Below are 19,127 nucleotides of genomic sequence, written 5' to 3' on the forward strand. Positions count from 1 at the left end.
TTTCTTATTGCTAATTGATTTATGAACACGACTTCATTTGTATTTCTAGATATTCCAAATGAAATTTGACTACAAATTATATGGAATAATAAGGTTTATTTTATAATGTTTCATATATATAATATTTCCAATTATGATAAACTTATATTTGAAAGAAGTCTAAATGCAGTTGAAATGCGATCTCTCAGAAGAATGTTCGACAAAACGATGTATGATAAATGTTCGAAAAGTAAAATAAAGAAGGAATGCAAAGCTGAGATAAGCATTATCGAAAAATTAGGAAAGGTGTGTTGATATGGTTTGGACATGTGGAATGTGGACATCAGTTATAAATATAAATGTAAAAGTTCATTCGTGGAAAATCTTAAATATCCTTGAATTATTCACCGATTGCTTTGAAGTTTTGACACAACACGAATGAATTAAAACGTATTAGATGACAGGTAAATAATAATTTTTTAAAACTCTTTTCTTACTGAAATGGCAGTGCCATCAGAAACACACTCAATACCAAATATAATTCAAGGCAGACAGCGTGCTTTTTGACAAGTGCTGTCACTTAGCGTTTTCAATAATTCCGATTGCATTGTTGTTTTGAAGATTTTTAATATTTTTTTAAATCACAATTAAATTTAAAAAAAAATTCTATTTTCCATTATTTCCATTCAATCAGACAATCTATAAAAACGCTTGGCCGGATACAGGTAGTATTTCATATTGTCATTTTAATCGGCGGGTATGTATGAGTATGTACATAAGTGTGAAAAAAGTGAAGTATGCTTCCAAATATAGGGTAGCGTAGTGTTTTATCCTTTCCGTCTACCCCTGCGGAGAAGCAGTGTGGTTGTTAGATTTAAAAAAAATACAAAACACTCACAGTTCAATGATACATGGTTAATCTATTAGTGAGTTAAATAAAAATGGATACTTACAGTTGAAGTACAGTAATAATCCAGCGACCAGCGCGAATACTAGAAGCAGCAACAGTAGAAGTAATGAGAAGATAGCAGGTTTACAGCATCCGCGCCAGCAGTCTCCTGAAGCGTCACTTCTGGGTCCAGCTACCCCTACAACAACACCTTTGTTCTTGTCTAAAACACCGTAAGAAGCCACAAGCCCCCCAACCGGGCGACTGTTCGTTCCATCCGCGTTACCTAAGAAACCGCAACAAGAATTGTCCAAGTTCTTTTGTAGTCCTAACACTTGAGCCGAGTTTGGGTCATTATTAGCCATACTGTGCTCTAAATGAGGTTCGTTCAATTTGTTATTATACACTTCGTTTACTTTTTCTCCGCTATTCACGCGGCTTCTAGTATCCATCTTCCCGCTTGGTTTGGAGGTGTTTTCAAAATACCAGTCTCTCTCTTCCGCTCTTAAAGTTCTATCATTGCTACCTTCGAATCCGTCTTTTCCGGAAGATTCGCTGTCAGTCCTGTAAGCGGAAGGATCAACTGCCGGATGTCTCCTGATCGTCGAGTAGTTTTGCGAGTTCCTGGTGCTGTCAGATTGGTACCAGTTGTGATCTTGGTCCGACCTCGTACTCCTCGCTGATCTTCCGCTGAACCTGTCTTCCGTTCTGTATAGTCTGTTTCTGTCATCGTAGTAGTCGTCGGGACGGATAGTTCGAGTTCTCTCTTCGAAGGGTTCTTGCCTCTGTCTCAAGTCTCTGGTGACTGTGGCCGCGTAGTCCGGTGACGAGGTAGGCCAGTCATCGGAGTGATAACGCTCATCAGCGGGAACATGTTGCGGCGTGTAGCGCGTGTAATATGTGTCATCCACTCGATCACTGCCACTCGTATAATACGAACTAACGGGGGATGAGTACTCGAACATATTACGTAACATATTGTCGGAAAATATCACTACAACAAGTAAAACGTCATATTTTGCTAAGCTAATTTAGAATAATAGATTTTGGAATTAGGGGAAGACGTCGATTTAGAGCTTTATTCTATAAAATATCAATTATTTTTATTTTATGTTATTTCAAAGAAGTATTTTATCTTCATTTTTAATAATAATTATGTATTTGGCTATCTTAAGTAAATCACAATAACTAAGTCCTGCGTGGCGTCAACGACATCTGAAATGGAAAAAATAACATTTTGTTAAAAGCAAAAGAAGAAAAATTTGTGGGATAAAAATGTAAGATAAAAAATGGTACAGTATCTAATCAAATACTTGTCACATTAGGAAACCTCCACAAAGATTACATTACCGTAATACCATTTGAGTCTCGTATAAAATTTGGTTCGGTAAAATAAATTTCATAATAAATTTTATTTCTAGCGAACCTTTTTCTTTTTCTCATCTCCGTCTAAAAATCTGTAATCCGGCATTAGATAATTCGCCCCTTATTTTCATTTCCCCTATATCCCTACTCCATAAAGGTCCCACGTCCCGGAACAGTAATGTGCCACCTTCCACACAATGTGCGTGTATTTTATTACAAGGAATATAAGCCCTGTCGCCATATTACAGATTTTTCTACTGCTTACCGGTGTCATTTCCTTTACATTTACTTAACAAAGGTTTTGAAAGCATTTGCGTAAATATTATTTGAATTCGATACTCTAATAATGTACCGTTATTTGAAATAATTTTACACGCGAGAAATTATTTGAAAAAAAATGCTTTAATTTTGTGTTTGCCACAATACAATTTTAGTTATATTATTGAGTTTCATTATTAAACATAACATATTTAAAGCATAAAAGACTTACTTTGTAGAAAAAATGTTAAAAGACTTTAATAAAATGAGCTTAAAACTACCACCAAAATAAGCCCTAAAAGCATTTTCGTTGAAGGGTTTCCTCTGAAGCCATGTGATCTACATTGCGTCATTTTTTGTTTCCATTGAATTTTACCTCAAAAGGTAGGAAAGAACCTTTTATTTAATTTATTAAGAGTTTGAAATTTAGTTTTCTAAAATAACCTAATGAAATATGGTGAATCATTTTTATTATTTAAAAAAAAGAAACAAATCTGAATTAAAATTTTAGTTTATGGAGATACTAAACATAAAAAAACGTTGATTACATAAAAAAATTGATTAGTACAAAAATAATTTTTAATAATAATCTTAAATTCATGCATGAAATATTATTTTTGGCACTGTCTTACTTCATCAAATGCCGTCGAACATATTCGATTAAGGTATATGATGTTTGTTGATTATGATATATATAAATAGATTATGAGTATTTTTTTTAATAACCAAAAATATTTTTTTTCAAGGCGTCAGGAAAAAGAATATTTATTCTTTCAAAAGTGCAAAAAATCAAGCATTTTATAATTAATTTTTTTTTCTAAATGATTTTTTTTTGTAGATTTACGTTGAATAAGGGTAAGCGGTACATTAGTGTTTATTCACATTTATTTTCAGATAAGGGAATCAAAAAGAGATTTTAAAATCTTAATTAAGATAAAGCTTAATACGAATTGTATTGTAAAGTTGAAAACTTCTTTAATAAGTTTGTTGATATCTTTTAATACAAAATAATAAACAAATCGTTTTATAATCGTAAACGGTTTACCTTACGGAATTTTCATAAATTTTCTTAGCTGTACGTTTGTTATATTTTTGACAATTTTCCGCATGTCAAAACGAAATGACAGTGGCCATATTTCAATCTTACAAAACCCAAAAGTAGATTTACGACTATTATTAGACAATATCGGTTAAATTTGGCTCAACGCTAAAAATTTACTTAATTTATAGCTTTTTTTATTATTTACGAAGTTCGGTGAAAAAGCAAAACAAAAACAAATTTATTAGTCACGTTTTTATTTTTGAGTATCGCACTTAATACTGTGATACCCCTTTATACAAGAAATTTGATGATTGTAATAAATAGATTATAAATGTAACTCCCTTTTGCAGTATAAATAGCACATTTTTCGGAAAAAGAATATACATTTATAATCTATTTATTACAATCATTCAATTAAGGCAGGCGCTGTGGCAAAGTTGCCAATTGCAAAATAAATTCAAGAAAGATATATTTTCAATTGGTCTGGGTATTTGTAATGTATTTTTCACATTATCCTTCCCTATCCTTACTACTTACCTGCAGACAAGCATCTAAAATAGACGCTTTGCAGGTTATTCCTTTAAAAAAAAAATATATTTATTTTTAAGAAATATCGACAGGAAATAATCTCATTGAATGTATAAATATTTATATGTTTATATTTAAATAAAAAAAACAAACACGGATTTAAAGGGTCTACTAAGTTCTTTATTTTATATTTTAAAAAACATAAAAAAAAAATCCTTCACAATTCTTTTGCCTTGTAAGGACATTATCAAACAACTAGATAGAAGAAAAAAATCTTAGCTCAGAGTAGTTATTCAAACTTTTTTTACACAAAATTACGGGCCTAAATTTTTGGATTTCTCTAATTGACCTTTTGAGTCGTAAATTAAAAACATAACGTTTTTACAGCTTCGTTGGCTTTCACAGCAGTTATCAGTTTTTTTATAGCCCTAGCAGAGATAAAACCGAATATATAACCATTAAATCAAATTATAATTGGAGTGGTATTATCTCTATGACATTCTTAATTATCTTTCTAATGAACGATTTAAGACACTTACTTTGATAAAAATATTTAGACTTTTGCCATGTATTTTAACGTTTTTAGTTATTTTAGTTATCTTACTAATTTATACCAAAAATTTAAGTATTTTTATACCTTACCTGTCTATAACTCTTTTATATTTATAATTAATTGAAAAAATATATTATTTCATTATACTTTTACTTGATTTGACTTTATAAAAAATATTTGAACAGATTTATCCAAATTATGCCTCTTTGCGAAATGCATCAAGGAATTTGTCTTTTTAAAACATCATTAAATTAGAACGAAAAAGAAGTTGTTAAAAGTAAAATTTTCATAAACATAAAAGCTTATATAATATAAAATATTATCCCCAAGTTTGAGATACGAAATATCTCATTTCGCATAGCAAAGAAATGACCGAATGTACACATTTTATTAAGGGCAATAAAAAAGAGTTCGATACAAAAGTAAAGCTAAGGGTTCAGCCATAAACCCATATACCTACTACATGACTTACTCGATCTTCGGAGTTTTTTTTGTCTCCTGTAAAATTATATCCCACGCCTGTTTCTGAGGTAAGTTTTTTACGGCGGCAGGTAAGGGATGAAGAACAGATATTTTCATAAAAGGGGTGAACCTAACCCTTGGAAGATGAAAGTGCGGGTAGGCTCAATGAGCCGACAATCATTTGACCTTTTGACCATTGAGTCGTCCGCAAAAGAGCGATTTATCGGAATATTCTAGAAAGGTTCCATATAATCAGTGTATTCTAAACCCGACTTCATTCACTACCCACCTTATGAGAGTGTAAAGTACATGATTCACAAATCGCTTAAGGACAGCGATGAAAATTATAACCTCCGAGGTTTGCTACGGGCACAGTTTACGCTAATACGACATGAAAAGTTTGACCGCTTGCTGAAATTTTGGCAAATTGTATGGAACTCATTTCGTTTTACGTGAACGTCCCCGTAGCGTTTGAATGAGTTTAATTCACATTTCGTGTAGCGGACAATGAGCGGGAAAGTTTTCAAAAAGCAGCGTCCGTCGCGGTGTTCGGCTAATGAAGAAATTCTCTTTACTTAATATTAAGGAGATTGAGATAAGAAAGGTGTTGACAGCAAAATGAAGATAATGTCAGGAAATTATAATCCGCTACACTTTTATTCAGAAATTGTACCAGGTAGTGAAGATACCAGTTTTTTTTTACACTTTTAACGTTTTATTTTGTTTTGTTAACCTTAATTTTAAGTAAAGACTTATTCAACTTATAATCATTCTCCCCATATATGTATATAATATCCATTTCCATAGTCTTTACTGCCTGGCGCTGTCATAGCTGCTGATCATGTTTTTACTCAGTCCGAAAAAAATCGCAAAAACTCATGTTTTCATTTTTTCTCTCCCGTTTCCCAGTATGTAAAATAACGGTGTTTTTTTTGTTTTTAAATATTAGTTACTAGTTCTCTATTACTTTAGTCTTTAAGTCATTGTTTGTGTTCGTCTTAAATTGTATTCTGTTTTTTTTTATTTTTGGAAACATTGTTTTTTTTTTTTTTGTTGTGTTCTTATTGTATTTATTTTATTAAAATTAAAATAGGTAATGAGGGTATCCCGAGGGGTGGGGATGAAGTGTCGGCCTCTGTCCGTACATCCTCCTCCCCCCTCATTAATTGAATAGAGCAATATTTATTTCTTCAGAAATATTTTGAAGATTTTCCTCTATGTGCAGCTGACAGAGAGTCCCTCAGGACTCTATAACTGCTGCGGGTGGATGGTGGGCTCAGATTCCGAAAAAAAAAAAAAAGTATGTAAAATAATCTATTAATGACCTGATAAAGCTTTCTCAAACTAACTATAGATGACTCTAGTGAACTCCCAAATAAATCGTCATGAGATTAACGATATATTGTATATAGGAGTTGGTTTGAAAAGGTGGTTTTTAATCATGTGTAGAATAGTGAATGTAATACGTATGTAAATTGATAACTTAATCAGCCTATGACAAGTATGAGCCCCCTTAATATCCAGATGTCCATATTCTTCTTCATCTTCATCTTCAACATAGTAGTCTTTATATAGTCATGACCATCTGAGGTCCATATCTACAAATACATAAGAGTTCACCTACCGTATACGTAAAAAAGCAAATCTAACTATACCAACGAAGTTTTTAAAAATTAAATAAAAAAATTCTTTAAAATAAATTTCACACAAAGAAATGAAGAAATTGTTCATTTGAATTAAAATTTATTTAAGTTTAATTAATTTCTATTTCATTTAATTTTAACATTTTGCAATTAACGTTAACTCATTTTTGTCCTATCGTTCCAGGCTAGTATACTATTTATTTGTATTGCATGATAGTAAACGATGCTTTATATTATGTATTTAAAAAATCTTTATATTTTCTTTCATAAAATATTACCAAAGAAAATAAAAATGTTAGTAAAAAAATAATTATTTAACTGTCACACTATTTCAAATTAAAAAAATAATCAAAGTTGTTTTATTTTATAAAGTTTATAAAAAGCGCCACAAAGTATCTGCGAAAAACATTCAATAAAAAAAAATACTTTTAAAACTTATTTTTCGATACATTTGCTTATAACTTAAGCTAAATAGTAAACTCAACCTAATTAATTTTGATAAATGAAATGCACCGCAGATAACGAAAAAGTTTTTATTTCTTTGTAGGAAATATATTTGTTTGAATGTTTAAAAAAATAAATCATTATCATAGGATCACAATTCCACGTGTATCTTGTATATTTTGTTATATAAATAATTCACAATTTATTAATCAAATATAAACAGACACAGAAGCCCTCCAACAATAAGCCTGTATCAATATAAACAAAAAGCTATTACATTAATTAAAAATCTTAAAGTTTACCAGCTTACACCGAGAATACATCCCTCTTGCGAATTCTCTTATTTAAAAAAAAAACATTCATTCCTTTTGTTTGTAAAGCTCTGGCTAAAACATTTATTTCGTAATTTTGTTAAAAGACCGCTGTAAAAAACGTTGGGGATTTAGGATAAAATGCGCAGCGACAGTAAATAAAAACTTCGTTGATGAGAAAGGAAGGACGCAGATAGAAGGAAGCTAAGTAATGACAAAGGAAAGGAAGGATGTCGTCAGAGAATGGGAGAAGTACTATAAGACGTCTTAAAGTAATTTCGTTACCTTAAATCTTTTGATACCTTTGGTTGATCGCCACATAAATTGAGATTTCGTCAGGATGTGTAGAATTGGGGTGCCATTCTGCTTTCATAGGGCAAAGGGTGTAACGCAAAAGTCAACAGATAAGAGCGGCCGATCTTAATATATATGGCAACCCATCCAGTAAGCCAATGTACCTTCATACGTCCATCATATCACTTATTATATTGCTTTTAGAGATTTGTACCGCTTTGTATGGGTTACCTCATGGAAAAAGATTTATCTCCATCATGCATGATCCTTACATTACTTCGAAGGACAGGATATGAGATTATTTAATCCATTGGTTTATATATATATATATATATATATATATATATATATATATATATATATATATATATATATATATATATATATATATATATATATATATATATATATATATATATATATATATATATATATATATATATATATATATATATATATATATATATGTATATATATATATATATATATATATATATATATATATATATATATATATATATATATATATATATATATATATATATATATATATATATATATATATATATATATATATATTTATATTTATATATATATATATATATATATATATATATATATATATATATATATATATATATATATATATATATATATATATATATATATATATATATATATATATATATATATATATATATATATATATATATATATATATATATATATGTATATATATATATGTATATATATATATATATATATATATATATATATATATATATATATATATATATATATATATATATATATATATATATATATATATATATATATATATATATATATGTATATAAATATATATAAACATATATATATATATATTTATATATATATAAATATATATATATATATATATATATATATATATATATATATATATATACACACACGTATATTTATATAGTAATAACACACATATAACAATCGGAAATATAAAAGTTTTTATTTTAAATAATTTAATCACAATAACTTCTTTAACACAAATCAAGATTTTTTAAGTAAACTTTACTTGATAAATTCCCCTAATTCTTTAAACCTATTGTTACATGTGTTTCCATGCATTTAGAATCATTATCAAACACCGTGTTCGTGTCAAAATAGATTTTACGAGCTTGTCATAATTATCAAGTAAAAAAAATATTTAAAATGGATTAATATTGCAAGAAGAGACTGCCAAATTGATTCATGAAATAAATCACGAAGTCTATTTTAAATTATATTAAATAACATAAGACATGTTTACGCATTGTATCAATAAAGTTCAAAAACGATGGGTGCATCAAAAGTTTAACATTCAATCCCAAAATCTCTTTTTTTATTGATCATATTTTCTTGACAGTGAATAACAAAGAATTTAGTAACAAAGTATTAATTTTTATTTAATAATTATCGCTTAACTCGCCTATCTTTCATAAAATATTATTAACTTAATGCATTTTTTTAAAAAAATTCATGAATTTCGGGGTAGCCAAGGCAAATATTACTCAATATATCGAAGAATGGTAAAATTTATTTAGATTTTTACTATATGTATTTCACTGTTTATGAACAAAATTGTTTTTCTGTTCTTATGCCTCGGTGTCTCGCTCGAAAATCTACAATATAAAATAAGAAACAGATGATATTATCATGTGTGTACAAGAAATAAAGATTGAAGATAAAAAAAATGAGACTGAAATTGAATTGATATCTTTCCAAGCTGTTAATCTTTTTATACGAATATATTTATAAAAAAATTAAAAGATACTTTTAAATGAAAACACTTGTTTTTTACCACTTAAGTTATATTTAATTAAACGACTAGTTTCGGACTCTACATGTGATTCCATCTTCGGGTCTGCATATAAACTAAAGCATCAATCATTATCTGTCCTGTAAGTGAGGAGGGGGGGGGGTAAGTTAGGAAGAGGGAATAATAATTTATGCTTTAGTTTATAGTCAGACTAGATGATGGAGCCTCTGTAGCTTACGAAACTAGTGGTTAAAATAAATATAACTAAGTGGTTAAAAACAATTGTTTTCATTTACAATTTAACCATGTCTTACCACAAAGAGAATGACGAAACAATGAATTTAATCATAATAATACATAAAGACCGGGCTTGACAGGTTGTGTACTTTTCATTAAGTTTCAGCACAAAACGAAACTAAACGAATTCTTTCCTGAACTTGTAATAAAATAAAAATCGTTTTGTATAAACGGACTTATAATTTTGGTCATCACGGTTGAACATTTTCTGAAAATCTATTGATTTCTTTTGATTTTCATTTTTAAAAACGTTATTTTTTTCATCTTCGTGCACTTGTCATTCCACTGATTCTTTAGACCGTCGTCGAAATGACTTTCAGCAGTTGTTACTTATAATAATTCCTCAAGAATAACAAAAACTTTTAAAATACGTGTTTATCACTTCAATATAATATCGTAGGTATACTGGAAAAAAACGTTAACTATAAAATCCATGTTTGAATAGTCCTTTTTATTGAAAGCTTTTAGCCTGAATAAAATATCCACTTTAAAACTTGTAGTTGAATTTACTTTTTAAACCACATGTATATGACATTTTAAACTACTGCATTATTAATACTGCATCATCAAGTCAAAATTGCATATTTTCCAGTTAACGTTTTTTGCCAGTACACCCACGATATTATATTTAAAATTATTATTTTACACTTGATGATGTCGATAACCCGTCAAAGATCAACCATGATCCGACAAATATGAATTTGTACTCTAAAAACTTGGCCTTATTTCTGGATCGGCTTTAAAAATACATGGATCCAATCAGACCCACACGTGATATAACTACTTTTATTTAAAACTTATGTTGGTATAAAATTAATGATGCAACATGTATCGCAAGGAAAGATAAACGTTAATAAATTACTAATGCTTTCAAAGTCCCTATCACTGACAGCGGGGCATATGTAACAGAATATATAATCCAAAACCTAATACCCAGGGTGACAGCGGCAGGGAAGTAAGCATCCCTGCTAGGGGATTATAACACCAACAGGAGTCTGCCTTCACTGACAGGCTGACTACTCCCTCTGCTTCCGCTCCCCGGAACCATCAACAAACTTCAAGTCTTGTGGTGGAATACCAGCCAGGCTATTTCTTCTCGGGATTCTATATCAGAGGACACCTCAACAAGATCTATGTCAACTCTCTAACCAATTCCTGGACCTTGGACTGGATTTTTTTATCAGATGAAGGCAAGGCAAGATTCACAATGATCATGATTCCCAAATTCTCTTCTTCTTCATCTTGTTGTAGGCCTTGTGGCCAGTTTTTAAGAGGGATCAACCACCTGCGATGTCGATTCCCAGCTATTGACCCATTTCTTTGGTGGTCTGCCCAGGAGTCGTCCATGGGGTTGGCCGGACAGTGCGATGTGGGGGAGTCTGGATGGTTCCATTCTCCTCACATGCGCAAACCATTGTCTCCTTCGTTGCCTTCCCCACCTAACGACATCTTCGATCTCGCATATTTGTCTGATCCTGGCGTTTCTTAGTCTATCTCGAAGACTCTTGTCTGATATGCATCTTACAGTCTTCATTTTTGACACTCTAAGAGCGTTTCAATGATTCCCAACAATTTTACATATCATCGCTAGTTTTTTTTTATTATCCTTTTAACAGAAAATTGACATTATAGGCATGAGTTAAGTTCAGACAAACGAGGCAAAAACTTACTATCTTAAAATTGAATTGAATTTAAATTCAAGCCACCCAGGATACTATAAGGTTCGTACTATTTTGTTAACAAACCAGATTGTACAGCAAGTATTAGACAGACAAGAGCTGTGCCGTAGTTGGGTAGACGCTTGACTGCAAAACTGACGTCGTGGGTTCGATTCCCGTTAATTGCAAAATAAATTAAAGAAAGATTTATTTTTAACTTGTCTGGCTGTTTTTGTTGTATTTTTCACATTTTACCTTCCCTATCCTCACTATCTTACCCCGCAGACAAGCCTTTTAAAGATGTAGCTTTACGGGTTTATAATTTTAAAATAAATTAGAAACCCGTGGAAAGAAAAAATCACGATAAAGGGATTGCTAATACCAACGCGTAATACTGAAACAGCGCTAAGCGAGTCTCACTTGAATGTAAAAACATGTTTCAAAGGGTGTTGGTTATTTTCAAGGGGGAGCTGCGTATATAATATAATCAGGTTAAAGCTATTATTTTAAATCTGCTGTTTTAATTAGGAACGCGATAATTTTTAAGCATCGTAAAAAAATATCACACGCAAGCTGACGTTTTCAGTAAAAAGTGCTGTAACGCGATTAAATAATCGATAACGGCCAGTGTGGCACGTTGGTCATAACTGGACGGATTAGTAGCCCTATATGAAGGCAACAAGTTGTTAAATAGGTAAAAGGCTGTTTGTAAAAAAGCTTTCATCATTTCCCAACTCAACCAATACAGCAAAAATAAAATCTTTATTTTTTTCAGTCATTCTTCGAATTTTCATTGACTATGCAAATATTTATTTTCAGTCTGTAGATATGCTTTTGTTTGTTTCAAATGTGGCGCAATACTTGAACCGATGCTATCAATTTATTGAAAGGGGAGAATGTCACAGTTTTTCTGTAAAATACACTTAACTAATGTGCCTTGCTGATACAAACCAAAAATGTTAGTCTTGGGGTATTTGTCAGCCGCTATAATAATATGGATACGATTGAAACATGTAGATTTACTTTCGAGAAATATTATAACACGTATTTTAAATCATTACTTTTTTTAATGAGCAGATGTTTGAAAGATACTTTTTAGGACTAAATAATTAACTTTGGAAGATAACTAACTTATTAATTATTTCGGTATGATTAACTTTTCGGCAATCACTTTGTGGTTATATCTTTCCATTGTGTCGGGTTGTGGTCCCGTTGTTAGTGTCGCGGACTCTCAAATCAGAGTTTCTTGGTTCGGACCCACTCTACCACAATTTGATACCTATTTCTAAAAATGAGCCGCTGAGGCTCACAAAAATAGTACTTAATTGAAATATTTGTGTAAATTATAAAATAACTGATATTTTTCTTTTTTTAATTTAATTTTTACTTGTAACACAATTATCTTCAAATCTATTTTGACACATGTTTTGATTCATTCTACATCATTTCATTAGGCTTAATATGTACGAAAATGATGCAGAATGCATCGAAACACATGTCAAAATAGAATTTTAAGAAATTTTCTTTATTAGATCTCATTTCATTCATTCATTTTGTCCGCTTCCGTAATGTAATGGTCAGCACGCTCGGCTAGTGTTTTGGAGGTCTCGGGTTTGATTCCCAGAGGGGGTCTTATAAATATAAGTGATTTTTTCACTCTAATACCTATTCAATATTACCCTGGACTGATACCTGAAGCGGAGGGCTGGTCACCTTTCCTTCGTGTGTTAACGATCAAGATAACACTGCGTTTATATGATGCAATGCCCTATGCACCATTGGGGTGCGGATAAGGGTTCGAATGAATGAAAATGATTAGATCTAGTGCAATAAAAATAATTCAAAATGGCATTTTTTAATTTATATTGGTTTTTAATAATAAAGAATTATTACTTTTTGTGTGAGAACTTGTTATACACTAAAGTGTGGGATATGAAGAATAAATTACTGTATACACTAAAAAATAATGTTCCTCGCACGGAGCCGACATGGAAATAATTTATATCTGTCGCGGTTAAAATATCGTTTTATTATAATTTCAGCTGTACTTGGCAAAGTATAACCATATTACCGGCGATTACTTTAGTCAGAACACAGAATAGGCCTAACCACGCTTCCTGCTACATAAAAATGTGTATGTGGAGGGCTCATAAATCCAGCGTGTCGCTAACACGCATCCACCCGCGATACGTTACAGCGCCGACAAGCTAGCCTGATTGCAAGCAGTATCGGAATAATAATACCGTGCGAGCTTTTAAATTATTTAATTGAAACAATGGATTATACTGATGGTCGCAGGCAGTGTGAAAAAGATGAATGGGAAGGAAAAAGTCATGAAATACCGATTTCACAAATTTTTGCAAACTTTTTTTCTGAAGAACATTTTAGGTGGCGATTAAATAATCAATAATTGCACGAGAATTGGGAGTAAAATTTCAAGGACGCGTCACGTTTATTAAGCACATCTCGTTACATGAGAGAGAAACAAGATATAACGTAGAGAGAAGGAGACAGAGAGCTATACATTATGATGAGCCACAACGGTGGAGTAAAAGAGAGCGACGTATTCACAACAATACAAAGCGACAGAATAAGATAGTGTCGCGCATGCGCGCGTCGTATAATACACGTCAGAAGCTATGTATGAATAGTGAGGTAACACGCGTTGTGTTAATGATATGAATAATTTTATTTTGTGATTAATTTTCTCAAAAACATCGAATCACCGACATGTAACGCATATTTTAGGTATCACAAATCATTAATATCAGGAACACTTTCCTTATCATTCATCGTTCACTTTGTGTAATACCACTTAAATAAACTATAATTCGTTACTACCGATTTCGGAATAATCATTCCATCCTCGGGTGATTAAAATAATTTTTTTACGGATTGAAATTTGTACAAAAATACAATTTTAAAAGACCTTACCACAAAGTTAACAATGCTTTTAAAAAACAAGATATTAATATCAGTAAAAGTAATTAAAGCACCAGTTAAAAACAGTGTAAATATTTAAATAAACGTAATATTTTTATGAAAATTTACTGTTGTATTTCTTTTGATATGCTTCCTCTTCCTTCGTCTCTAAAATCCTTATTCTTTTTTCGTTCGGATTCATTTCAGCATATGCATACACTGTTTTTATTGCCTGTTGCGTACATATTAGTATTGTAAATATTTATTTCAGTTATTTTTGACCATTGATTCAAATGAATACTGACTTTTCATGTATAATAAACATTTAAATGCAAACACAGTTGTGTAAGATCATTTTATTAAAGTTTTTAATAAGAATACTTGTATAATGTTTTTCATGAATAATTAAGTAGTTTGTATCTTCTTCTCTTAATGAGAACGTATTTAGTTCTCAAAACTAGTCATGTGTACATTAATGAACTCAAAAGAGTGAAATATCTAAATAAATCCATGTGTTATTCCACAATGTTTATAAACAAAAACAAGTTTTATGATTTATTGATTCTACATTATCTTTGTGGAAAGACATGTTGATTTTTTTTTTAATTTTAATTAATCACATGTAGTATACCACTTAACGAGTTTTATTTCATTACACACGACTAGTTTCGTAAATGAATAATTACGTCTGTTTGTTTTCGAAACTAGTCGTGTGTAATGAAATAAAACTCAGTAGGTGATATACAAGTGTTTTTTTTATAATAATCTTTTATTGCCTATGATTTTCTTATATATAAAATAAACGTAAATTTAGTGACGTCATAAATTCTACACATTTAATATATGTACATACATACATAATCACGTATAATATGATTATTTTCTATTTATGTACGTACATACAATGTCATTTTTATGCAACGTTGACAAATAAATAAGTGTGTGTTATTATAGAACTAGATAGGAATATTTCTACGATTTCGTAATGGCAACAACAGTGTATTGGTGAATCCCTACATATCGATACATTGCACAAAATCAACATATTTATTGATTTAAAAATAAATTATACTTGTATTATAATTGCATACTATATGAAAAAGTGAAAAATTATATAAAATACTTTCTTCGTATAAAGTCCGGATGTGAGTCCTTAGAAGTGTCGTGAAATTCAATTCTAGGATACTGTATTTAGTTTCTAGCTTTGACACAACTTAACTCTTATTATCTAGAACAGGATTTAAAAATTAAGCACAAAATTTTTTTTGTGGTCATTTGAAAAAATGGAAACACAAATCGTTTATCTTTTTACAAGTTAAATATGACGAAAAAAATCCTTAATTGCCGTTGAATTAAAAAAAACATATTTATTTAATAAATAATAACAGGAATTTTTACTACAATTTATTTTATTTTCTTTTAGTTTTAACATTACGATCTCAAATTTAATAACTCTATTTTCTCTTTAAAGATACTTAGCTTTTTGCCTTGAGAGGGACTTATACTTATTATTTATTGATATGTTAGTGGGTGAAATATTTTTTTTACATTATTTTTATTACTTTCAGTTTTCTTTTTATCCGAAGAACATCATTTTAATAGAGCAACGGGCAAAACCATTTTACATTTTTCTTATAAATTTGATATAAGAAAAACCATAACTAAGAACTACTCCTAATAACATATTTAAAAATAAGTTAATTTGAACTTCTAGCCGTAAATTCTCATTATATTTTGATATTTCAACAAGGATTAATGAGAATACGGAACTGTGGGTATCAAAATGGCTAAAGACTTGTCATGGGTTGGCTTAAGTGACCACTTTACATACATGTAACATTCACTATTCTGCCCATGATTGACAGTCACACTACTCAAATTTCGTAAATTGTATATACATTTTCAAATAAGTGTCTTTTTTACATACGAGTTTTCAACACCATTTTTTGGTAGTTATGGACAAAAAAATTAGCTGTGACCTTCACGGAATGTATTTAAGATATTTCTGTAACTATTCTTTATTCGAGTAGAACGGTTTAATTCACCATTATATCTATAAAACATGACCACATTACTAAAAGTTCAAAAAGTTAAGAAATATGTACATAGCGAAAACCCTTTTTATGCGTATGATTCTCTTCCCAATTTTTTCACTTACTAGATAACGCCTGAAAATATGTTTTTGACAACACAGATTAAAGAAAGCTACTTGCAATTTAAATGTTTAGAACATTTAGAAATTCGAAAGATGATGAAATGCTATTCAACGATCACTAAAACCAGCCTACAATAATAATAAAATTTTTGAATGTGAAAATTCATTAAATAACATCACATCAAATTCAATTAATTTCTATCGTAAGTACACAAAGTACACATATTGATAATTCAATTGTAATAAAAACATTTATGAAATACATTTTCAAGGAAAAAGATTGTCAAGTCAATTATGAAAACATTTTAAAAATCCATTTAAAAGAGAATGAATAGTGACTTCCATACAGTCAACATTAAGTAATATTTTACGGTGGTATTATACAAAATAAGTAAGTGATAGGAGTGTCATCGTAAAAAGGATATTATTACAATATATATTTTTCCAATAGATGAAATATTGCCGTATAAAAAGCAATATTGTGAAGTTATTTTGATATCTTATATGAATTAAAACAAATCTATGAAGCGAATGTAGTTGGAAATAGTAGCAGAGGAAAACAAGGAAAATTGCCATGACCAATTTTATCAAATACTTGTATCTGGTCAGCTCAGGAGTTGGTATGATTAGCGGATATGTATGGAGATGATCCATGAATATGTAAAAGAGGCGAAGATTGCATAAACATGAGGGAAAATTTGCAAAAACAGAGCGGTATGGCATTCTATTCTCTCTGCCTATCCCTGAGAGGAAGCTCCGTGATGGTAAGTTCGTTTTTTTTATATTAATAACAACAACAAGTTTATAAAGATTAGTATGATTTCAAAACAACCTAGATTTTTTCAATTTCAAATACGAACTCTGAATTCTTACAAGATCTAAAAATATACTATTGCTTTTGTATATGACGGTTTTCATAAAAAAAATTTTATATATTTTAAGAACGATAACGATAAACGATAATATATACAAAAACCTAAGAAATCTGAATGCAATTATTTACTTTACTCGGAAACAATTGATAAATTAAACAAAAAATGTTGTTCTGTTTTTTATATGTTAGGTATATGATACATATATACGAAAATATACACGATTTAAAATATAAAAAATTATCATACATATTAGGTTTTCTTTCAATTAAAGTATTTTATACTCAAATACTTGTACAAACGTTATTAACTACACAAAGTTCAAAAAAGTAACTAAAATATTGTTTCAATACTACTTATACATTTAATAAGTAAATGTTAATAAGAGATATTATTTAATCAATTTATTCATAATAGATGCACACAAAAAGATGCATTTTATAAATTACCGTATCTTAATCACAAGATACTAACCTAAATAAAGTATTTTTTAACAAAATTCAGAGTGATTTATTTTACTTAAATGTTTCTAGTATTATGAATTTATTTTTAGTATATATGTATTTTATTTAATCTTTTATTTAAAATTTAGTTTAAAAATCTAAATTATTTTATTTTAAATATTGAGTATTGAAACATATCATTTAATAAACTAAGGTTCGAGGTACTTCTAAAACCTAAAAAAAAGGGCCTGAAAATGAATCAAACAAAAAAAAATATCACAAGCATCATCTGTCAAACAAAATTAAAAGTTTAAAAATAAAGTTGTTGAAACGGTTTTCTTACTTTGGGAAACTTTTAAAACCAATCGTTAATATTCCAACCAAACTGTCGATAGTTCACTTTACATCATCAGTCATTCCGAGACGTAACATGTTTTGTTCACTTTGAGGTAATGTCATTGGTATTAGTGTCATTGCGTCGATGTTTCAGCAGCTACCCCACGTGCGACCGTCGCAGAGCGTCCGACACACGTGCAGCCTTACCGGCGACGCGCGCGCTACTGACTACTCTCATAATATCCTCTCAGAGTCATACCGCCCCCTACCCACGACTCACCACCCCAACCACCCCCTGGCTAGAGTCTCATCCGAAACCTACAAATAATAAAATCGTAGAATCACTGCAAGACTTTGCACACGAGAATGAATTCGATATCATACTTGACCATGATTTTCATGAAAAAAAACTTTTTAATTTCTTAACTGACGATGTATTAACATGAGTTACAAAAATACAGCATAGTTATTTTTAACGCAATGTTATGAGAAGTTCAGATTTATACTTCATTCTATGGTTAAGTCCAAATATTAAAGTATTCAAGAAAAATGTTTAATTAAAATTTCAACTCTAAAACAAAAGAATTTTAATATTTTGAAGGGACCAAAAACCAAAGCTTTAAGTATGCTTTCATATTTGGTTGGTAATTATCCCTAAAACCACAAATATTCTAATCAAAAAGTATATGACAGTATGATCTATACAAAATTTTCAAGTAACTTTGAGTATATGGACTACGAGAATTTAAAACAAAATAAAAAAAGTTTCTGAACAAAAAACAACAAAAAAAAAGAAATAGTTTTCGAATGTCATTCAAGCAGTCAAAAATCATTGAATTGTAAAATTAAATCTCATTGAAAAAAGTATTAAATTTGCATTT

At 29.8% G+C, this 19,127-nt stretch overlaps 1 protein-coding gene across 1 annotated transcript in view; it reads right to left on the reverse strand.

The window, feature by feature from the left end:
* The window catches only part of LOC148311326 (agrin-like), a 128,524-nt gene extending 110,052 nt beyond the window's left edge, over positions 1–18,472 (reverse strand). The window contains exons 1-2 of the mRNA XM_088256793.1: positions 18,254–18,472; positions 933–2,083 (exon numbers count right to left, since the gene is read on the reverse strand). Of these exons, the coding sequence (XP_088112919.1) occupies positions 933–1,845 (913 nt within the window). The 5' untranslated portion in view covers positions 1,846–2,083; positions 18,254–18,472. The remainder of the gene's footprint in view (positions 1–932; positions 2,084–18,253) is intronic.
* Positions 18,473–19,127: the final 655 nt, after the last annotated feature.

Source organism: Brachycentrus maculatus, unplaced genomic scaffold (assembly GCF_059751285.1).
Source record: "Brachycentrus maculatus isolate JH-2025_06_01 unplaced genomic scaffold, ASM5975128v1 h1tg000067l, whole genome shotgun sequence".
Lineage (NCBI taxonomy): Eukaryota > Metazoa > Arthropoda > Insecta > Trichoptera > Brachycentridae > Brachycentrus > Brachycentrus maculatus.